We start from the raw sequence: 24572 nt of genomic DNA on the forward strand, positions 1-24572 counted from the left end.
TCAAGCTGAAGAAGAGATGAAAACCATAGTAGCTATTTCACAACTTGACAGAAACTCTTCTGCTTATTGCCCCTGACAAAATGAATAGCCTGTCAGAATGTCAGCTGTTCAGAGTCCCCAGCCTTCAGGACAGGCAGAGGACAAGTCATGCTCAGATTTCATTTGGTATCCAGTAACAGAAAATCATAGCTAACAATACAACTACAGAAGAGGAGTTCAAATGCCAAAGATTTTTGATTTTGCAGTGTGGTTCTAGTTTAAGACAGCACTGACCTCAGTAGCCACAGAACACAAGATATGAACAGTTACTGCCTCATCCATCTCAAGCAAAATCAGCCAGATTTGTGCAGGCCATCAACAAAGTGAATACCACATAAACCAAAAGACTTTTGTCACCACTTAAGTCACAAACAGGTCAATCAGCAGGAAGGACTATTTGAACACAGCAAACCCATCTACAACCAAAGCAAGCTAGACCTGAGGGAATGCTTGTGTACAACCAAAAGCATGTTAAATAGGCCAAGGCATGCAGGATCTTTGGGAAATGGATCTCTGAAGGCTCACAGAAACCTTAGGATAGCCGAGGTTGGAAGAGACCTCTGGAGATTGTTTAATCCAACCTCCCTGCTCAAAGCAAGGTCAACTAGGGCAGGTTACTCAGGGCCACTTCCAGTTGGGTTTTGACTGTCTCCAAGGATGGAGACTCCACAACCTCTCTGGGCCACCTGCTCCAGTATTCAATCACCCTTACAGTAAAAATGAGTGGGCGGGGAGGTGTCCCTATGCTTTAATGGAACTTCCCTGTTTCAATTTAAATCTGCTTCCTCTTGCCCTTCCACTGGACACCACTGAGAAGAGTCAGAGAGTCTGTCTTCTTTATTCCATCATTAGGTATTTAGATACATCGATAATATCCTCCCCCCCCCCAAACCACCACTGCTGCAGGCTAAGCAGTCCCAGCTCGCTGAGCCTCTCTTCGTATGACAGATGCTCTAGTGCCTTAATCAACTTTTTGGTCCTTTGCTGGCTTCACTCCAGTATGTAGGTGTCTAGTAGTGGGAAGCTCAGAACCATACCCAGCATTCCAGATGTGTCTCACCAGTACCAAGCAGAGGGAGAGGATCACACCCCTTGACCTGGTGACAATGTTCCTCCTAACACAGCCCAAGTATGTAGAACTTCTTTGCTGCAAGGATGAACTGCTGTCTCGTATTTGGCTTGACTCCACCGAGATTGCCAGATCCTTTCCTGCAAGCCTGCTTTCCAGCTGGTTGGGCCCCGGAGTGTACTAGTGCATGAGGTTATTCCTCCCAAGGTACAGGACTATGGCACTTCCCTTTGTTGAACGCCATGAGATCCCCATTTGCCAGCTTCTCCAAATACAACAATAACTCAACAGTGGCATAGTGATATGGTCATCACCCACTCACTCCTAGTTAAGCAAGTTCTGCAAACTTGCTGAGGTTATTGCTCTGTCCCATCGTCAATGTCATTAATAAGATGTTAAACCAGTGTTTGTTCTAGTATCAGTCCCTGGAGTAAACTGCTTATGAGTAGCCATCAGCTGGGCTTCATGCTGCTGACTGCAACCCTTTGAGCCCAGAAGTTCACCTAGTTTTCAGTCCATCTCACTGTTCATTTGTCTAGTCCATATTTTATCAGTTTCTCTATAAGAACATTATAGTAGACAATGTCAAAAGCCTTACTAAAGTCAAGATAAACCACATCCATTGCTCCTTCCTCAACCACTGAATCAGAACTACAACATTCCAACGATTAGATTTCAGATATGTTTCTGAAAACAAAGGACTGGGAGTTGAACTATAAGGGAAAAGTGTATTTTCATTGAAATCAGAGTTACAAATGAAGAAATTAATCTGAGGCTTAGCAAGTCATCAGACCTGCTTCATGCAGAACAGAACTAACTCTCATTTTTTGAGTAAAGCATTGGAGACAAGTATATTCAAAAAAGTCTTTGAAGAAAGAGCCATGGAAAAATTTATTGGTGTCTTCAAATTCACAGCTAATGCACAAGCAGCACTCTGGAGATGTCACTCGATAGCAGTAACAAAATCCCAAACGTATTACAGAGTTGAAGAGATAAAGAAAGAAGCAATTAAAAAATTATAAGCACTCCTGGTAGTCAACTTTCTAGGTACTTGGGTCAAACCACAAGATCCTGAAGCTGGGAAGTTTTTGGGTGAATTCTTTGTGTAATTCATTCTTTAACAACCAAAAGGTGTAAGATTTTGTACATATGCAAATTAGCATCCATGATGAATTGCAGTTTTTAGCCTGCATTTAGACCTGCTCAGAAACTAATAGCTCTTTAGAGTATTTATCTCCTTTTCCCTTGACATTACACTCCCCCCCAAATTTGCCCGAATGCTTTCCTGTTCAAGAAAGATCTAAAATTATGGTACCAGTGGCCCTCAGTCTTCAAGGATTACTGCAGCCCAACAGAACCAACATAACTTTTCACAGACAAACCATCTCATTATAACTGTGCTGAAGTACATATCTCTGCTTACAAAGGTAAGACAATCATTATATTGAGCTACAAGTATAAATGTATTATTACACCACTCACATTTCAAATAAAAAAAAAAAATATTTAAAAAGCAAAGCACCCCACACACCACTGCTGCTCACACTGGGTCAGTAACTAAAGAAGGTAATTATTGTTCATTTTTTCCCCTCCTGCTTTTATTTTTCTTCTTTTGTAGTATATTTTTAATTTCTACAGCAACAACAGTCATTCTACAGGTCTTATTCATGGAACTGTTTTAGTAGGTATGTCAATGCTTCTTTCTACTTAGAAAACCAAGTCACTGTCTGTATCAATAAATATTTCTCAGGTGAGCTGCATCAAAATTTGCCCACACAAATATGATGATTAAGATATTGAGATTTTGGGGGTTCAACTCTGTTCTAGTTGTAACTTTGGTCAAAGTACCCAACACCTGTTCTTCAGTTCTTCATTTATAAACTGAGAATCTTTACACTAATACTGAGAGTATCATTATGTATCATGTTACGCATCCTCCTTTAGCTGATTTTCCATCATTCTGAAGGGCACTGTTTTGGGTCACCTTCTAACACAAAAACCCTTTTTTGAGCCTTAAAATGTTTCCAAACTGAAAATGAAATCTTCTGTAAGACAAACAGCTCCATATCCAAAGCTGTAAGAGACCTTTTGGAAAGCAGGCGGATTAGTTCAAAGTGAATTATGTTAACTTGATCCATCCTTCAAGAAGATTTAATCTAAGATGTCTTTATATTTACATAAATGTATTAAGATACTTCTGTCCTGGTCACTGTAACCTACAGGTAAAAGGATATAACAAGTAGCCAAGAAAGTAACTTTTTACACCTCTTTAGCTAAAACTGTAAAAGCTTGTCTCATTCTAGAACAGACTGTCTTCTACCTTCTTTACTCTCACACTGGTCTAATTATACATACAGACTCTTGTAGCTTTATTTTTCATGACACTGTTTAAATACTATCTTCTCAGAACTTAAGTACACTAATGATTGGTCATAAAGTGTTTAGAAAGAAATCAAGTTACACAAAATGACTATTTGGTCTGATTGCAAAAGCAGGCAAAATTGACCTCTTTTTTGCTGTAGTACGTGCCCCTCCTAACACACTGCTCACTGCAACACTCCTGCCAATTCTAAACAGCATCTCAGACTTATTTCTTGTTTAAGTGTTGGTTTAGGTTAAGAGTTTTTGCCAGGTACATCATCTTAGCCTCCCACAAGGATACTGTTTGCCCACATAAGTCTTTCTAGCTATCAGCTTTAAAACATAACCATTTCTGTTGTTCACAATCTCTCATCAATTTAGTTCTGTTTGTAAACGTCCATATTTTAAATAGCCTTTTCTTCTACAAGGTAAACTCAAGGAAAAAGACTTGTTTTATTACACAGTCCCCTTAAAGGAACAGGTTTTTAAAAGAGTTAAACAAAACACGACCTCTATAATTCTAACACTCTTGAATATGATAACATCTAGTTGCAACATGACTCAAAAGAGAGGAAAGCAGGCATTAGATACTAGTATGCCAAGAGAGGTATTCTCTATAGATGAGATTCAAGAGAGACTGAAGCACTGGGGGACACAGGAGGAACTTTCAGAAAGTCCTAAAGGAGACAATGACACATAAGAAAAAATCTGTAGATGTTGAAGAGTTTCTAAAGCTCGTCTTAAAACAGCCCTTCACTCACACCAAGTAGATGAACCCTGATTAAAAAACACAGTTGGAAAAGATTTACATCGAATACATGTTTTGGATAAATTGATTTTTAAGTTAACACTCCAAAACTGATTTGCAGTCAACCTGGCTATGGCAAACATACGTTTCTGTTCATCTCCAATACACTGATCTCAGCCAGTTTAGAATAGGAGACAACTGTGAAGGGCTCAATGTAAGTTTAAAGATAAGAGGGCAAAAAAGGGGTCAGAAAAAAAGTGTTTCTCAGCATTAACATAAAAAAAGAATCTCTTATAGGAAGAAAAATGTGAGGAGAAACTATATGCACCAGTTGAGATCAGAATTTAGAGGTGGCAAATGTGACGATTGTTTCAGAAATAAAAGAAACAGCTTATACTTACCAAATTATCAGTTTCTGGATCTTCACAGAAAAAGGGTTTTCCTTCTTTCTCCTGCTTCCTTACAAAATTTTCAATATCTACATCAAAACTGGCAGAAGTTGTGCCTTCTGAGCCTTGTGTAGATTGTTCACATTTTTCAAATAATAGTGCTAACAAGGGAAATAGTGGGTGCCTAGAATAAAAGTTAAAATAAGTAAATATTTTCACGTATTACACATTGTACACCACTGAAAAGTAAAACATCTAGCTAATGTAAGGTTAACAGTTGCTCATGTGAGAAAGAGATAAATCTTGGAAGAGACTGAATATAACACCACTGGCTACAGCAAAAGATGAAAGTTTGGGGTTGTTTTCATTTTGATCTACCACACAACCTAGAGGCAAGTAAAACATTAAATATGCATATTTAAATAAAGAGAATAATCACAATCTACAAAGCTATGGCATACTATTTCATTCAATGTCATTGAGTGGCAAGAGATACATCAATACAGTGCATTAGGAATGAGGATTAGGATTTACAAATAGGATGAATGCAGATCTAAATTATGAAGAATAAATTATTTTTATCAGACTTTATTTCAATGTGGGTCATGTTTATACATCACAAAACTTTACAGAACTGAGAATAGTATCCAGACTGTACTCAGAGGCCTCCTATGAAATCATGCTCAGAGCAGAAGATGAATTTGTTAGCACAAGTCTGCAAATGAGTGGATACATCCTTTTGGGTTTGGTTTGGGGTTTTTTTGGGGGTTGGGTTGGGTTGTTTGTTTTTTGTTTTTTTACCTGCAAACTCATAATAATTATGTATTTACAAAGCACTTAAAGTGAAAGAACACTTAACCTCATAAAAACTGAGCATACTGCTCAGCAAAGCACTTAACACTAGAAAAACCTCAAATGAGTATGTTTATACATCAACATTTAATCCAGTTTGAGCTAATTACTGGGCAATAGATTGTTATCCCTAAAGAAAAGGGAGTAAAGATCAACCTAATTACAATAAAAATAAAATCTCACATTAAAGATAAAAACTGCAGTATAACAAATAGTGACCATAGTTCAACAGTCTGAGTAGCTTGCTAAATTTCACTTCTGCTTTAAAGGCAGTCCCGCTTAGAACATTCTTTAAAACTATGCTGAAACTGAAGAATCCCACAATAAAGGGAAGTGTTTTTTTCTTGGCTGAAGACTAACAGTGAAACTAATTTGATCTCATTCTATCCCTGCAAGCTACTAAGACAGTTAGCCAAGAGATCATTTGATTTTAGGCTACTTATTATTAATGAAAAAAATATAAAATCCTCTATTCTTTACCCTTCAAAGACAGAACACAAGTCCATTACTACCTGTAAATGGCTTGTTTGTCTGCATCCATTGGAGTTTGAGATTCTACAGGGGCAGGACTCACTCCTTCTGCATCAGTTTCAGAGCAGCTGGGATCTTGTTCAGTTTTTAACTCTGTTACTACTTGCATCTGTAGAAAAAGATAAGTAAATCTGTATGCTTGATGTAAAATAAGCGTACTGTTTTCCAATGAAACAGCAATGGAAAGGGCTACTAAATTGCCAGAAAGTTGGTATGACATAGCAGTTACCCAAAAAGCCAGAGCAGTTACAAAACCCCTTTTTTAATCCTTGACACTTTTTAATGGGTAATGTAAAGGTCACTTCAAGTTTCAGCACTCAGCTGTAAAATGGGAATGACAAATATTAGTAAATTCTTAAAGCATTTTGTCTCTGAATTTTTGGAATATGCTACAGTACATTGCTCCAAAAAAAATATGGGGATGTCTGCAGAAAAATCCTTTAGGATGAAAATAGAAAGGAAAGTTTCTAGTCATAAGTTCTCTTATTTCTTACTGTACATTTTATTGGGATACTGAACAAAAGGGATCCTGAAGTTTTTCTTGCCCATTGAAACATGCATTTTCTTAGAAATAATTGAAATATTCTATGTCCTTCCAATCTTTGAGTTATCAGGTGCATAACCTCCCCTGACCTTTACCACTCAAATTTATGTATTGTAATAACCAATTATTTCAGGAATGTTGACCTATTGGAGAAAAGAGCAGTAACTGCTTCTACAAATCCATTTAACCCAGTTTCACAACCTGCCACTGCTGGAGAAACACCACGGAGACACAGCTTCTACTGAACACCTCCTAAACTGCACTAGGTGGCTGGTAATGCCTTTGAGGTGCTTTGAAGGTGTCAAATGTGGTTGTCCCATCACCTCCAGCTAAATCTCTTTTCTTAAAGGAACCTGACCTGTGAAAGTCAGTTTCCACCCCCCAACCCAAACTTCTTTGTCTTCTCTCCTTTGACCACTAGGAACCATCTGTAAGAAGACAAGAAATTACTGCAATCTTTCTTTTCTACTTTAAACCTAACGACATCTATCTTGACTAGAGGACAGACATTGTTCTAGATATCACCAGGCAGCCAGAACTGACACCTCCAGAAAGGAAGTGTACAGAATGCAATCCTCTGCCCTCTTTTCCTGTGAGATGTACGTATCACGTCACTCACAGAAAACCTCCAAGAAGAAAGCTGGCTTCCAGAAACTAGTAGAGAACCTGACTCCGAGAGAATGTAATCTATTTTCACACAACAGTAGCAAATTAATTTATACTATTCTGAACAAGAAGTCTGGGATAACTGAAAGGTTTGTGCTCTATTACTTGTCGGGCCATCTCCTAAGCAAAATCAGAAGCTGAGAAAATGCCAGCGTATCCTACCCAACAGAGCAGTCTGCCTTGCAAAAGCTTCCTCAGCAAGCACAGATGATTTTTAAAACAGAGTGTTTGCAGAAAAGATGCAACTAATGGACTCGCCGTGGCTAAGGACAAGAAGGCGGAGCAAAATAAAAAGAGGATGACTCATACAATTGATTATAAATGTTGAGCTACACATCTGCAGAGTCTGAAGGGAGAGAGCATGTTCAGTTAGGGCTCTATCTCACTAGGAGGAGAAAACAGCTCACTTAAAACTGCAAACTACTTTCTGTGGGCCATTTCCAAACTACAAAAGCTACAAGATGCCAAATGACCTATCTTGGTCACCGAGAGGTTAAAATACAAAATAGAAAAGGCTCTCTCCCACTCTGTTCTTTACAAAAACATGTATTACTTTCACTGATGTGTCATAGGATGGCATGTATTTGCTGGGGGTATATAGTAAAAGATCTAAGGTAGGTAAGAGGACACAGAGAAATTAAGATTTGCAATAAAAGAAGCAAACAACAACAAAAATCAATAATCCCAGATTGCATTCAGATACACATCTTCTAAGAGATGGGAAAAGTTGCTGGTTTTCTTCTGACTGTTCGCCACTGTTGCCATCTGCTGACAGAAGTACTTGTTTTTACTGCTTAGGGCTGACACATAGTAATGTAAAAATGTGTCTTCACAGTACAGGCCACTGCATGACTTGTCTCCAGTTAATTTATTTTAATTTAGCAATTCAAATTGTTGCAATATACAGCCTGTTGTACAAAAAAGAAACATCATGACCAGACATATCTCAGTATTTTTCATTATTCTAGCTGTTAACAGAAATAAGAAACTGGAATCCCACTGACCAGCTTTGAAATTAGTAATTCTAATCAATAAACTCGTTAAAATTAATTCAAGTGTTTTAACCAGTTTTCAGCCTGCAGCATAATTGCATCAACTTATATGTTGTCAAAGTAGCATATAATTCTAGATAACTTGATTTATCCTTCACTTAAGCAAGACCAGCAAGTCTATGACTGCATAAACATCATCTGCCTACTGTAACTGCAAGCACATAAGAACACAGACACATCATATACACAAAATATTACAGATATCCATTTGACTTTCCTAAAAATAGGAACATTACAGCACACAAATCACCTAGAGCAGATTCAGAAGAAAATCCCTTACCTAACCATTGTTGCACAAGTTCAGCAAAGTCATGCTAAGTCTTTAATAAGTATCTAAGTATTAAAGAATAGCAGCTTATCACTTTAAAGATTTTGGTTTACAAACAAGAACAGATAGTTAAACAATGACAAAGCAGACTTTAAGGAAAAAAAACACTACCTTTTTTTCTCTTGCTAACTGTATTTAGTTTGTAGAGAAAGAAAACCGCACCCACCTGTTGTCCATCTTGATAGTTGTCTATACTTAATGTCTGTGTTGCCATCATGGTTAATAAAACGTTAATTATGTCAAATCATCATAAGTATGAACAAATATTCTTAAAAAAAAAAAAAAAAAGGTCAGTTACAAAAGTGACCACTTAGAATTCAGTTGTAAAAGATTAAGATTTATGTATACCTCCCCTTGTAAAAAAAAATCAGCAAGTTTACTGACAATGGTAGTTACATACGTATTCTCAGAAAAAAAGTTGGAAAACACAACAGATTTCATCAGCAAAAAAATCATTGTATCATTTTGTATTTTAAATTTAAATTTTTCATAAGAAGTTGAGGTTCTTTTACATGCATAAACTTCAAATAAACTTTAGCATTTATTTTTGCACTACTTATTCTAAGGTAATACATAAAATCTAGAAACAAGCAAAGATTTATGTTTCTGTTTTGAAAAGTCATTGCTATAACTCAAATAACAGTAGTTTACAACTAATGACCCAAATGTAAAAATTGTTAAGGAATTCCTCATCTCTTATGAGTATGAATCCCATATTGTAAAGTAATGGCCTGAAATTACTTTTAGAAACCAAATATTCAAATCACTTCTGACATCAGGAATCTACAGTCCAACTCATTAAGGCTCAACAAAGAATGGAACAATATCTAGCAACTGTTAAACAACTAGGCCTATGTGAATATATAGTTTCAAAAGCAACCTAAGAATTCACAAGTCTCATTTTCATAGACGTTCTATACTTTGGGAAATAATAATGTTAATTGGATTTATAATACAAGTAAATTTATGTATGTTATTCCCTCTAAGCATTAGCTGGAGCTTGGTGCCCAGATGAGTTCAGCATTTTTTTTTTTAAAGTTAGACATTCAGCGATTTAAAAAAAAAGTAGCATAATATCAACACCAGATAGTTTTTCCATCAAATTACTAATTCATGTTTCATTTTCTTGTCAGATTAGCAGCCATTATAACTGAAATCACACAAATCATTAAGCTATTACCATTAAAAACTACCACAAAACTCAATTTTCCTTGACACATAGGAATCCTAATTTTTAACGACTATAAAAAATACTAATATTAGAAAAGAAGATAGAGCTCAAGTCTTGAAAAAGATTACATCCAGGTATTAATTCCAGCTTTTCTGCTTTCTTCCACTTAGGTCAATATCAAACAACCAAGTTTTAGAATTTTTATTGGTTTAAGTTCTGAAACAGAGCCTTTTTTCTTTGTAATGTGTTCAACCACTACACATTTTTTCAGCTATTTTTAAATCGTCTCTTCACCATTGCATACTGCTACAGTATATGACCATTTTGAAGAGCAATTTTTACATTTCTGGATATTTTCCCCTACAGATTATAACAGTCTCGAGTACATGTCTAATTTAGGAAAAACAGGATACATTTCAAGATTCCCTTCATTGTTTACTTAACAGCTTCAGGCATAGAGACAAACTTCAGGCCTTACTTTGCATCAGGTTCTACTCAAAGTACGATTCCTAAACATTACTGCATTATTTATTTTTTTTTCCAGTTTTAAAGACCAAAGTAGTTCACCAGGATGACATAAGCATGACTTCACTTACAAACTAGGTTACTGACTTTCACTCACTCGTGCTTAAATGGAGCTGTTACTCTTAGGGAATCTGTGCCATTTTATGCACGCAAAAGCATCTTGGGAACCACAAATATGAGCAGACAGAGCAGATCTTGGTTCTGGCATTGGGTCATGTGCTTGCAGAGCTGAACAAGCTTCTATTTGTAGACAACATGCACATATCATCTTAAGTAGCTTGTGGAATACTAGCTAAAAGGTATGCTACAGTTTGGGGACTCCTATGATGAAGTGTATTTTTCTTAAGAATACAATTTACAGAGGAAAAGAGTAAAAACTGCATTTAGAGGTTGTCTAATAGCTTTAATGAATGTATTTTCTGGTTCTAGCTTGTCTATCTGTCTTTATAAAATCAGTATCTCTTTCTTTGAAACCCCAAATACATTATTGATTTCCCCACCAAAATAAAAAAAAAAAGGAACGACATAATGCACTCACCAATAGGAGTGCTTAGTTTTTAATTTATTTTTTTTAAAGTTGTGAATCATTTAACGTTAAAATTAAAACAGCATTTACTACAATAACAAAGTGAGATATCTTTCAAAATACTTTAAGGGGACACATTTTAAAACACCAGCGAGGGCATTAGTGTCTTTCAGTATTTAGAGTGAACAGGCACATACAAAATGCTGCTTTTCTTCCTTCTCGAAAGACACGCATCTAATTCCTGACCATGATATCCGAAGCACAGACCAGGCTACCCTCAAAATAAAAGCATAACAGTTGAACAGATTAACAAAGAAAGAGTAAACACTATTTAATCTTTTAGAGGCTGAAGAAGTTCCTCACAAAATGCTGTTAAAATAAATTGTTTAGCTGTGGGATAAAGATGAAGTTCTCAGCAAGAAGTGAGGAAATAAGAGGTAAAACAGTCACATAAAAAGAAGAATGCTTTACAGTTAGCAAGGATGCAAGATCATATTAGTGACACAAAGAACAACATGGAGAGGGAAGCAACAGAGATAACACATGTAAACTGGTAAAGACAATAGGATATGGCAAGAATTTCTGAAGAATCGGACAAGCTGGACCAACCCTTCCTTCCAGATTTCCATAAAGAAGAGCCATTCCACATCTAAATCCCTCAGGCCCCACTAAGGAAGAAAGAGGTGCACAGCTTTGAGCTAGATCCATAGATTATTTCATCAAGAAGGACTTTTGCCCTATTCTCTCCCAGGGGAACAGCTGGAAAGAATTCTACATGGGTGTATCATTTATTTCCCGTAAGAGCTTCCCCTCTGACTTATAATTACAGTAGAAGAAGATTAAGCTATTAGGCAAGATAGCAACTGATGAGATTTAGTGAAGACAACTATTGCAAATCAAGAAGAACAAATTGAGCTAATCACACACTTAAATTGAGGCAATTAACTGAGGAATTACTTTGGTTCACTAAAGAGAAACATCTCCTCATTACACAGTAGTGGTAAGAAACAAACTATGTTAAACTTTAAGAAAAATAACTGAAAAGGTATTTACACATTTGGCTTTTATAACCTAATTTAGGGTAAAGCATCCAGTTCTAGTTAGCAGATACACAGCCTAAGCAGATGTTCATTCTGCAAACAATGCTAGATGAAGCTGGTATCGCTCCCAGATGTTTACCACTGCCACCCTGCCAGAGCTAATTACTTCCACAGCTCTACCACTGAGCTCACAGAACACGCAAATGATTTCTCATCCTTTTTACATTAAGTCAGTTAGGCTAGTTCAACCCACTGTTAAAGGTGGCTATGATGTAAACCAGCTGACTTTGTCTTAAGTACACTGCTGTGCACTCATACAATCCCAGCTCTCGGTTGACCTATTAGCATGGTAATTTCTGGCTCATATGTGGTGATTATCAACTCACAGCAGGACCATCTTTAACCAGCACAGCTATACCCAACACTATATGACCTAAGGTATCTGAAACAAGCATACGAACCTATGACTTTTGGACAACTTAGCTTTAAAAATGCCAATTAATCTTTGTTAAAGAAACTGAGAGTAGAAGGAAAACTGTGCATTTGTGTTACATTCAAAGAGTTACAAGTAACAAAAATAAGCTGGGGGTAAGAGAGTCAGCCAGTCTGCTTCATCCAGAACAGAATTAACTCTCATTCTATTTATTTTGAAAACACAGTGTGAGGAAAACCCAAGGAAATGTTTAAGGTCATGTAAAGTGGAAGCTGATGCATGAACTGCAATCAGAAACTCCATTGATATTTGTGGTGAAAGGGAATTCATAGACGCATTGCATTCTGTAAAACAAAGCAAAAAGGAAAAAAACCTCAAGCCTTTAATAAAAATAAGTATGCAGGTAAAAAGTAGAGTAGAAAGGAAGCTAAATTAAGAGGAGTAATCATAATTAGAAATGTGGAGACTTTGTGCAAGGTAAGAAGCATCTAAGAGAATAGATTAAAGGTGAGCTGAAACTTGTACACAAAGTCATCAGTTAACACACATCACTCCTCACTTGCTCTACTTTTTCATAATTAAGAGCAAAGGGACCACCCAGTAACGTTAACATAGGGTGCAAGTAAGCTGTTGGAGTTCAGTAATATCACTTTTAACATATACAAGCTACAACAGATGTTTGTAAGAGATATAAATAGTTATGCTTCAGGCTATAAACTAACCACTAACTGTCTCAGGGTTGTGAAGAAACTACCCAACAGACTTGTTAACAAGTTCGTTCCTTCTAACTTTCCCCTACACACGTTCCTTTGAAGTCCTTCAGAGAGAAACCGACGATTGGCAGATTCAGCACGGCTATTTGTTCATTATTTAACTTCAGTCCTGGCACTTGCTCTATACAATATAGATTCTTATATTCACACACAAAGTTAAAAAGAAACAAAAAACAAAACGGCAAGCCTGTTTGATGCATAGAAAGCATCTAGAACTGGCTTCACTCTTCATCAAAATAGATGATGATATTTGCTTCCAGGGCACGCTGCTTTCTAAAGGAGGTAAAATACCGGCCATGAGAAAGCTGCTCACCCCTTTCCTTCAATGGGTTGAAGATGACATTATTTTGTTCCAGCAGAGTGATCCCACTGATGTACGATGTAGGGGACAGAAACCTAAAAACCAAGAGAAATATTCAGAAGGAGACAACAACAGAGAACATATTTCCTGAAACTAAATATGATTACAGAAGATGTTTTGCTTTATTATGTGGTCCCCTCCCCAAGTTTCAATAAACTGACAGGTTTTTCATGTTTTGCAATTTTTTTTTTTTATTTCTAATAATTTCTGATCATACCCACTATCCCATGCTATTACTTCAACTTTCTCGCATGTTATTCCATTCATTCTCCATAATTACCTTTGTCTTAACAGAAGACTACATTTGGACTGCTAACTCACTTGCTGTTCAACCTTCGTATTTTACTCTCTGGCTCAGCGTCTGTCTGCTTAGACTAGACAAGACACATCCCAAAAACCAAACTACAAAATGCAAATAGGAATAACTCAGCAGTGTTGTAAAAATTAAGCATGAAACAAAAAACAAAACAAAAAAAAGGCTTTCACCTTTCTTCAAGTTTAACTCCTGCACAATCATGCTTTGAGTTTACCATAGAATGTATTCTAATTATGGGTACGATCAAGTAATCTGCTACATGATACAGACTATAGGAAAGGGCACCAGCCACTGTTAGGATCACATGTTCTGTGAAGACAGGTTCTCCTACAAGATTATTCAGCAATTTTAAAAAGCTTTCAAAAAATTACCACTTAAAATTACTTTAATTATATTTAATAGCACCTGTTTGATATATTAAAGCTATTTTAAAAGAGTAGTAATGACTGTGAAAGCAAAGTAGCAAAGATTGTGAAAATGTGTTTAGAACACACAACTGCTGAAAAGCATCAAAAAGCCTTCAAAACTATCTCGGGGCAAGTTCCAGACACTAATGTTGCACCAAAGGCCATCTGAAATGATACAATGGCTAAACACACAGATGCGATCTTGATTCAGATTATTTCTGTTTCTCACATAGACAAGGCTGGGAACTACATACCCAGTTTTGCCAACTGCGTAAGAACTGGAATGAAAGTAACTCCCAACATTTTTGAAAGTGAGATGAAGTTGGTATTTGGATTTTGAGAAGCAAAATTCATCCACACATACTGTAGAAATAATGTTTTTCAGACAAGTTCACAGAAAAAACCAAGATGCTAAGGGTTAGTCAATATAGATGCCACCTCGGTTCATGAAACCTGGCTCTAGAAGAGCAGGGAGAAGATACTCTGAGGAGTTATAAGGCAGTATAAGTTTCAGACATGGTTAAGAGATTAAGTACTGAGCTAGAGGGAGTTTCAGTCCGAACTGATACGCCTGGTCTTGAAGCCTCAAGCGGAAGATGACATTAGACGTTCTTACCAGTTTCTCTTGAACTGTCAAAGACTTATGTCCCCAAAGAATGGGCTTCTCTCATTTTTGAAACTCAATTCTGTTCTGAGAAGACAGAGTACCCTCTTAGTCCCTTCTTCACACGCTATTTACCTTCCATATTTTTGGTATTCATTTTCACCCACCTCAACTTACTGGGCTACTTTGAAATAGAGAACTATTCACTATAGCAAGAGGACTTCTCACTGTAACATCTTCTGAATGGAGGTCAGATAAATTGGGATTATCTGTTCCTTGTCTCTTGCTCAGCCATAAAGGAGGACTACTTCACCATTGCAGGTCTAGAAAACTTGTTCCCTTCAATCAGAAACAACTGCAGCAAAGAACAGATTGTGCCACTGTGCCAGAACTGGTCAATCAAAAATATTTCATGTATGAAGAAGTAGCCCTTGCCTGCAAAGTCTTCAGCTAAAACTCTGGAAATAGGCAAGTTTCTAGACAGAATATGAGATACCAAGGGCAGAAAGAAAGAGGTACTGAAAAAAATGCCAGCCCAGGTGAAAGATGCTGCAGAGGAAAAGGTTTGGCTGAGAAGAAGCCAGAGGTCATTGCAGTCATATTGCCTTCTTCCATGAGATACTTGACAGCAATGAAGACTAGAGTCCAGCCTAAAACACACCAGACAAGAAAATGAGAGATCTGAGCTTGCATGTTATATCCTCTCACATGTGGGAGCAAGAACAAGGAGCAGATACACCTGTTAAAGGACAGAGACAACATCAAGGCACTATGGAGCCTAAACCTGGAATTGCTAGTGCCAATTTTTTCCTTTTATTTCTCTTGCAGACAAGTTTTAAAGTCATTTATCATAATAAAGATGCTTAACTATGAAACCAAAACCAAGAGCAACTTGCTTTGTCAATTAAAAGGCATATCACCATTGAAGTTTTTTACTACGAAAATATGACCTTGCTCATTCAAGTGTAGAAGTACTCTCTTTTCAGTCATTCTCTCATTTTGCACATCAGCTAGTAAGAAACAAAGACCTGTGCATACATTCACATACGCAAATATTAGCCAACATTGAGATCAAAATATATTTGTCTAGATTTAAGTAACAATAATTAAGCAGTATGTATAGTACATATGACAACACGCTATCAGGGATTCATTCTACTTTTGCTGCAGCGGTTCTCTCTCCATCAACCTGCCTACAAAGAGACACTCAGTAAAATTAAGACAAACAAATCAATATGAAGTTGATGCATACAAGTTTATTAAAACTGCTCAATGAGAACATACTCTTCATTCACCAGCAAGGTGGCTTCCATTTCCTCTATCTTACATACTTACAAAATATAGTCATTATTTGGAAAATTATACTTTTAGAAACACAATGTTACTATTCGGGAATATAATACCAGCCTCAGGGAGTTGTGCTACGTAGATACAGCTAAACAGTTATTAGACAACAGCTATGCTGTTGATTTCCCTGTGAGACAAGCCCTAAAAAGCCAAGAAACCAATTTTCAGCTGCAGTAAAATGAGATTTACTTTGTGTCACTTTTTTCCCTTTATCGTTTGGTGGTGCAATAAAGTTATTTCTATATTAATCATGATAAATATGAGATTACATTAAAAAACAAATGCATATTATACTTTAATAAACTGAAAACTAAAAATAAATTAGAATCCACCATTAAATTTCTTCAGAAATACGGGCTACACTAAAATCTATCATCCACCTTTCTTTGCCTGTAGGATTTTGAACATAGATACTATGTAACACTGACTTTACTCAGCAAGACCTCTCCAACATTACCGATTTGCTGTCCCATTAATCGTTCATAGCATCCTATTTTCATATAACCTCATTTCAGAATTTAACAAGCCATACAAAGTATTTATATCAGAGACTATATTCCAAGCACCACCACACAATGTCACACAGCATAACATATGACGAACCACCTCATGAAACAACTTGCATTACTTTAGCAATTCACTCTTTGTGTAAACTCTGTTTTCAGTATTTCAAAGTCGTTCCGGAAAATGCCCTATTTGCAGATACCAAATATGAAAAAAAGTATTATAAAACCCCATACTGCTTCACAAGTTAAAATTGCATATGCAGTAACTGATAAAATGGATATTAAAGATGCATAAAATAATTTAAGTTTCTCAAGGCACAACAACAAAAGCAGAATTAAGGGCATCTGGGTCTTCTAAAGAACTTAATTTCCTTAATTCTGCATACACCCTTTGGGTTTACAGCAGCATATTTCTTGGGAAGCACACATAAACATGGTTCACATATCACCAACTTACCAAAGTGCTTAACAATAAGAAAGAGAAAGATGAGAAATCCTATCAAATCTAGTCATAAAATAATGTCGCCTCAGTATGCTAGGTATCTTGCCTCCAGGTAGCTCTTGGCATTGCAGAAGGAAATCCTCAGGTTGCTCTCCTACATTCTGCCAAATGAAAACTTCATTCTTCTAACTATTAAGAGATTCTCAAATTCAAGATAATTCCTGCAGCATCTCAGTTTCTCCTACCCATTTCACGCTGTAATTTGACCCTGCTTTATTAGCTCCATAAAGTAAGGAATTAAGAGGACTAAATAGAAACTTTGGTAAAAGGAAAATAAACTTTAGGGAAAGAAAGCCTCCCTTCTTTAATTGCTCCAAGACTCCCAAAGGATTAGGGTATGAGGGAGCAAAAATATTTCCCATTACTCCCTCATCCATCCCCAATATTCACATAGGAAATGAAGACTCCTTCAGTTTTTACATTTTTTCTGTATTCTTAACACTGCAAACAGGACTTTGTATGGTTCTCACTTGTGAATCCTAGCATACACATCATGAATCCTCACACGTATCTGCTTGTCACAGGACAGAGAAGTATTTTTTTCCCCCCTCGGTATTTACCCAGAGTGCTGTCATCATAACATTGTAGACCCAAGATCAAGAAGGTAGTGTAGTATCTGCCTGGCTGCTATGGTGGTAAGAGGACTGCGTTAGAAAAGACTACCAAAACCACCTTACATACCAGAGGACGTATCAGCAATTCCATAGCTGGAACAAATTCTGGTACAACTTTCCTACTTAATGATATTTAACAACTTTTTAAAGCACAATTTTAAAATAATAACATACACACACCCCCAAAAAAACCAAATCCCTCCCCAAAACACCCAAACCAGCCCCCCGAAACAAACAAACAAGGACAGTGTTCCCCACATGGATGAAAAACAGGTCTGCATATGTGCTAAACCCAACTCCATTCCTTTGCCATTGAAGCCTGTGGAATATCTACGCAAGTATGTAGTGAATCTCTTGCTACTGGAGACACTCATTTTATCATATCCTTCTAGGCAAATTAAACCAAAGCAACAGGAAATCCTATTTTAATGATTTGAATCAGCACCCAATAAACTATGACTGAAATTGATCTTGTTTTGTGTTTATCCTTTGCAGTTTCATAAAGAAGACACAGAATAACCACCAATCTCAGTATGCCTTTATTGCTATTGAATACAATGTTAGCAAGCAGTTTATGTAAGCACACGTAACTTCTCTGACATTTTTATTAGAAAACCATAAAAGTTTCTAATGAGTCCTTCTATGAAAGACTGAATTCCTAATGCTGCTGAAGTACAGTTAAAGGATGAAGACGGTTTTTTTAACTAGTAACTCCATTTAAAATGCACTTAAGATGTTGAATGCATAAGAAAATCCCCTCTACACATTTTTGGCATTTAAACACTTCATGAAGATTAAGGTGTTCCATTGGCAATTATTTCATTTTTATGCTTCTACACAGTTTTAGCCTTAAAACACTTCATCAAGGTGCTCCATCATCAATTATTTAATTTTTATGTCCTTCATGATTTCAGAAATAATGAGCCTGTCAACGAACCAAGTGTTAACTTGGACTCACTGAATACACTAAAGTGACACAAAATCCTGGTCCTGCAACCCTCTGTGAAAATCCAGTTCCAACTGGTCAGTAACTTTTCCATAATCTTCTTCCCTCTTTTGACTGTAACATTTGGTTAAACAAGAACATCTTCGCTTTGCTACTAAGTGTAGGCCATAAAATGAACTGTAATTTTATTTTAAAAATGGTGATTAAATAAGAATTCTTCCTTTCCTGCTCCGCTTCATCACAACTCTTTAGCAATGGTGGACCAGAAGCCATCAGTTCAACTAGTTTTTGCAAGTCAGACATGTTCTAGCCTCTTCTGTTCCTCCCGCCAATGATCTTCATGTTCCCTTTCTTTTCTATCCATGTCCTTTCTGCTCTTCAGCCTCATACTACCCTTCCCCATTATTCCTTCCACACCCCTGTACCGCTTCTCCTCCTTCTCAGTTCTTGCCCTCTCTTTTCCCCCCGCTTCTGACCATGTGTCATTTTTGCTTTTCAGGTTCCTGGACCTGTATTGCCACCAAACTTCCATCTCTGTTCCCCACCTCTCCCCAAATACCAACCAGCCTTCACCCCTCCATGAGTACAGCTGCTGCCTATGCATTCTGGGGTTGGGGGAAATGCACAGATAAAGAAAGACTATTCAGGATTAAATCTACCCATCACCTACTGCAGTGGGATGCATCATGCTTAAATACTTGGTCCAGATGATGACTGCACAGTCAGGTGACATGCAAGGACCGACAGACAGGAAGATACCCAAGTTACATGGATTATTCAGGTAATTTAGTTAATAAATATTTGCCAAGTTACCATGCATGAACCAGATTGTCCAAAGTTTTATGTTTTGTTGAAGTTTCTCAAGGAACAGCTATATGCTCCATCTGAATGCTTATGCTCTACAATGCTAAATTCTAGAACTGAAACGTTGGTATGCTCTTAAATAAGGCAGACTAACAAGCATATCCCTTCCCCCCCTTAAATTAACATATTTACTTTCTCTTAAAGTAGTTTTCAAAATGCCAAGTCATTTTAGCTTAAAGTTTCCGGAATAACCCTGCTCAAACGTATTCATCATGGCAAATTTCAGTATGAGTAACAAATAAGCCACTGAAAACACTATCTCCAAACAAAAAATAGAATAACCAGGTCACCTTGCTCCTGGCATTGCTGCTGTCATGGCCTGTAACCCATAAAAATGGGCTAGAACACATATAAATTAAGTGATCATAGACTGACCTTGGAGTTCAAGATCTTTAGTTATAAAAACATAAAACAGCACACACATTTTTGTTCCCCTGTTCTCTAGGCATGTTAAACATGTGTAAAGCTCCAATTCCCATTTCAAAATTGTCTCAGTTTCCTTTAAGTATTAAAGACTTGGCTTTCATTTTTCAGTAATAAGTATTATAATATCCTTTTCCCTTTGTTTTGTTCTCTATGTAATTTGAAAAATAGCTAAGCAGGATGTGAAGTATAGCCACATTTCCTAACTTCCTGTCCTCAAGAAAAAACACAGCCAGTTCCAAAAGCTCACAAATAAAATATTAACTGGAATTTGGTGGTTTAAAAAGAAAAAAATGGATCCCTCTTTTAGTAGCAGTAAGCTACCATATTCTACTTTTTTTGCCTGAATTTACTGTTAGCTGCAGAAGATCACAGAGATCCACAGGTATAGCAGGCTAAGGGGCAGTATGTGATTATCACAGTCAGTTAGCTCCCATTTTCAAAAATCACCGTTTGACTAAGCACTGAAATGGCCTTCCATTTAACAGCAAATACCTCTTTTACACACCTATGTAGAAAAAATGAGAGTATCATGGCCTGAAGTAGCTGCTATATTAAAAATAAACAAGTGTGTTCATATGAAGGATGATAAGCAAGCATGTGATGACAAGTAGATCTAAGTTTTATTTCCACTTCTAACATCAACTTCCTTTTTGTCTTTCAGTAACACACACGACTTTGTATCCTCAGGCTGCTGGCAGGGGAACCAAGTTACTGCCCTTTACCAACTTCATAAAAAGATGCTGCTCTGTAAACAAAGACTGGTGTTCCCAGATTCTCGGTGTCACTACTTTTATTTTCTACCCAGTTCCGTGTGATGATACCTGTGTACCACAGTTACAACATGGAACAATCTTACAGAGCAAAGTGAAGAACCTGCTAACAAAGGTGAATACTTCAGCATTCCATTACCTCGGGGAGAGCAACAATGGTCTGGCTACAATACTTCAGTAACATCTGGCACCAAGTTAAGCAAAGAAAAGAACTCTACCAGCAGGTTTTTTCCTTGCTCTTGGAATCCTCTCGCTTAGAAGAGAAGTTGTTTTACATTTTGTACAATATTGAGCTGTGGTAAAATACACATCCCCACCCTGAGACTCACTTGTAAGCCTACAGACACTTTTAAACACTGAGAGTCAAGCAACCAGCTGCTGCAAAAGAGAAGTAACGTTTGTACCATTTCAAATTACACACCAAAAAACCCAATTCAGTCTTACTTACACGAAAATAAAATATTCAGCTGCTTTATTGTAAGCTTTCATATGTGTACCAGTTTTGCAGAGGTAACATTTGATTCCCAGACCACTACATAATATTCTGAAATACAATTTGGACTACATCTTTCTTCACTCAGGACATTAACACAGCCATTAGAACAAGCAGCTCCACTATCGCAGTAGTGGCTCTGTGGATCGTTCACCCCTGGCTGTTAGCACATGGCTTAAAAACATCAAGAGAGCTATTCTTTTCCAGGAAACTGAATTGCTCCTAAACACTTCTAAACTTGCTGTGGTAGGAATCAGAATTATGACGACTTTATTACAGCACTGCATTTACAGTACAGGAAAAGGTATGAGAAAAATACACTCGGAAAGCAAAATTCTGAAAAAGGAAGTACAGCTTCTAGAAGACACATCCATTTTATAAGACTGAAGTTTTCAGAATAAACACACGTATTGCACCCATTCTGAACTCCTTTCAGCTGCACTAATGGAAGACTGCAAGGATTTAGTTTTAAAATGTTATTTTATATCCAAAAGACAATCCGAAAAAAATCAAGGCTGTAACTTACTTTAACTTTTTACACGCCAAAGTGAAATTTCCAAATATGAAATAAACCTAACCAACTGTAACAATAACATACACAAAATCTTAAGAATTCTGTTTTACTATTAGTACACAGGAAATGTTAATGACATAAATTCCAGTCCAGCAAAGCACTTGTACTACATGATAATAAGACCCACTTCAGGTATGAGAAAGGTATTAGTATTCACTTTAAGTAGAGAATACACATGCACAGATAAAAAAAATGCACGCCCCAGAATCACTGGGGAGATCGATAAGAATGAACAGTATCAGTCGTCAAAGTCTCAGTGCAGCGCAATAGCCTCCACGCTGCCTATCTTTACCCTGCGAATGAAATAAATGCAGGTATGCCTTTCACTACTTAACTGAAGCTTACATTAAGAAAATATAGTGAAACCTACACTGAAGTTTTCCTATGGATACTTTGAACCTAAGATGACAAGAAAATACGTAAAGTGGCAACAGTCAACAGTAAAAACATACTATACACTTTGTAAGATAAACTGAAGATAAAACACACATTTTAAAAAAAATCCCAATTATTTGTTTTGGATAGATTAAAAATAATGTCATACCAAGAAGTGTGAGACTGTTTCTTCACACTGAATAAATGTGAAATATTTTGAGTTTTTTCCCCTCACAAGTTTTTGAAAACTTAAGTGTAATGATTATATATGGCTACACACAGACTCAGAAAAGGATAATTTGGCAATTTTATTTTACAGAGCAATTTAGAAAATGCACTCAAAATGCATTTGCTGTTGCTCGATTACTCTAGCAGTGACACAGTCTGGAAATACATCAGAAGATTCCTGATACAATCACAACAGTTTGTTTCCTGGTTCAGTATAATCCATGAAATTGGTACATGCAGCTAACAGGCACTAACCAGATCTCATTCTTAAACAAGACTTCAGTGCTTACCCAGCTGCAAAAGCTATATTACTTTAACTGCACATATGCAACTAAAGGGATATAACCCCATAGCACAGGCAGACCATAAACAGTTTATATCCCACAGAGGAAAGGGACCTGTAAGTGTATCCATGGTATAGAAAATAGCAAGGTGCATAAATTTCTTAAGCTACAGTTGTTACAATTCCCCTAATCAAACAATCTGCACTGGTGAAACTTTGCCCAGCGCATGCTCTAGAATGAAATTACAAACAGTATCAGGAACCAACGATACATGCATATTTTTGTAAAGACTAAGAAAGAATCTTTTAGCTTTTTTATAACAGTATGATGAGACATTTAGCATACATTGAAAATGATCTACATGCTCCTGCTATCCTCCGTAAGATGCTGGCTCAAGCGTTTTCCACCATCCACAGATCAGAACATATTGTCCACACTCTCTATTCCTGTGATCTATTTAACGGAACACACACATCATATTCCAACACGGGGCAAGGACAAAAACTGATCTTGCCTGGATAGCTCTTAACTGCATGTGACAAAACAAAAAAAAAAAAAACCCCAACACACTCAAAAAAATGAACAAACAAACAAACAAAAACCCCCAAAACCACCTTAAATCATTGTGTGGCATAAAAATTCACCTATAAGGGCATCATACCAGATCTAGAGTCTCATTCTCCCTCCCAAAACCACACTAGTGATCTAGTTAGACGTAACTGACAAAAAGGGGTCACAAACTGCAGCAGCAAATAAAAAAAATAAGAATACTGTGACTGTGTCTCTAAAGTTACACTGTATGTTCCCATTTAGAACAACAGAAAATATTTAAGAAATAATAAAAACAGGTAGTTACAAGCTATACAGAGAAGTATCACACAGGCGTGTTAACTACTTATGTTGTTAAGCAATGAACTCTGCGCCATACAGCTGGTGTTGTGGGAATGAGGGAAAGCCATCGACTACTCCAGGGAGACCCGGGACATGTGGCTAATTGAGGCAATATTTCAGGATAAAACCAGCACTTGATTTATTATTGTTTACACACATCATATGCAGGGCCTCTGGGCAATGTCAAGTTTCAGCTCCTAATTGCGGCTGTGTAAACACTCAGGAAGCCTCGGTCTAGGTGTCAAGAAGCCTCTACACATAACCAAGAGACAATGAGGTCACATCACAAAAAAAAAAAAAACCAAAACAAAACAAAAACCAAAAAAGAGAGGAAGAAACCGCCTCACGCCAGAGCGGCGCACACCGCCCCAAGTGCCAGCCGCTGACAGAATCTGCTTTCTATGAACTGGAGGGGAGGCGGGGGGGCACAGCCCAAGGCGCGCCAGCCCCCGCGCTCCCGGGGGCCGGGCCGGGCTCCGCCGGAACGCGCCGCCACCGCCGCGGCCCCGGGGCCGGGGGTCACCACCCGTCCCGCCGGCACGGGGCCCGCGCGCGGCCAACTGACGCCGCCAGCCCCCTCCCCCCCCCCACGCCGCGGGCGCCGGGGCTGGGGCCGCACCCGGCCGGGCCTGGGCAGGTGCGGAGGGGAGGCAGCTGCCGCGGCGGTCTGATCCCCGCCACGGGCGAGGGCTCCTCGGGCTGGCTCGGGGTGGGCCGGGTCGACGGGGCCTGGCACGGCAGCGAGGGGAGGCGGGGGCGAGGGGGACCCCGGAGAGCCCCTGCCGGGCGCTCCGTTCAGCCTTGCCCTGCCCCCCTTCCCCCCCAAGGAACGCCTGCCAGCGCGGCGCTGGCCCTTTAAGTATCACGTCGCCTCCCCCCCCCTCCTCCCGGCGCCCCCTCTCCCTCCTCCTCCTCCGCCTCCCCCCCCTCCGGCCGCCGCGTCTCCTCCGCGCGGCTCCGAGCAGCGGCCCGCGCTCCCTCTCGCCCCTTCCCTCCCCTCCCCTCCCCTCCCCGCGC

General features: G+C 38.1%; 1 protein-coding gene across 4 annotated transcripts in view; it reads right to left on the reverse strand.

Annotated features, from left to right (window-relative positions):
• The window catches only part of PKNOX1 (PBX/knotted 1 homeobox 1), a 45132-nt gene that overhangs the window by 20085 nt on the left and 475 nt on the right, over positions 1–24572 (reverse strand). The window contains exons 2-6 of one of the 4 annotated variants that reach the window (XM_055801348.1): positions 13991–14051; positions 13361–13443; positions 8746–8847; positions 5971–6098; positions 4619–4790 (exon numbers count right to left, since the gene is read on the reverse strand). In XM_055801348.1, the coding sequence (XP_055657323.1) occupies positions 4619–4790; positions 5971–6098; positions 8746–8796 (351 nt within the window). In that variant the 5' untranslated portion in view covers positions 8797–8847; positions 13361–13443; positions 13991–14051. Of the gene's footprint in view, positions 1–4618; positions 4791–5970; positions 6099–8745; positions 8848–13360; positions 13444–13990; positions 24438–24572 lie in introns of those variants that run through there. The other 3 variants (XM_027785861.2, XM_005229467.4, XM_055801347.1) reach the window with 3 other exon arrangements.

The sequence above is a fragment of the Falco peregrinus genome, chromosome 4, assembly GCF_023634155.1.
Source record: "Falco peregrinus isolate bFalPer1 chromosome 4, bFalPer1.pri, whole genome shotgun sequence".
NCBI classification, from domain to species: Eukaryota; Metazoa; Chordata; class Aves; order Falconiformes; family Falconidae; genus Falco; species Falco peregrinus.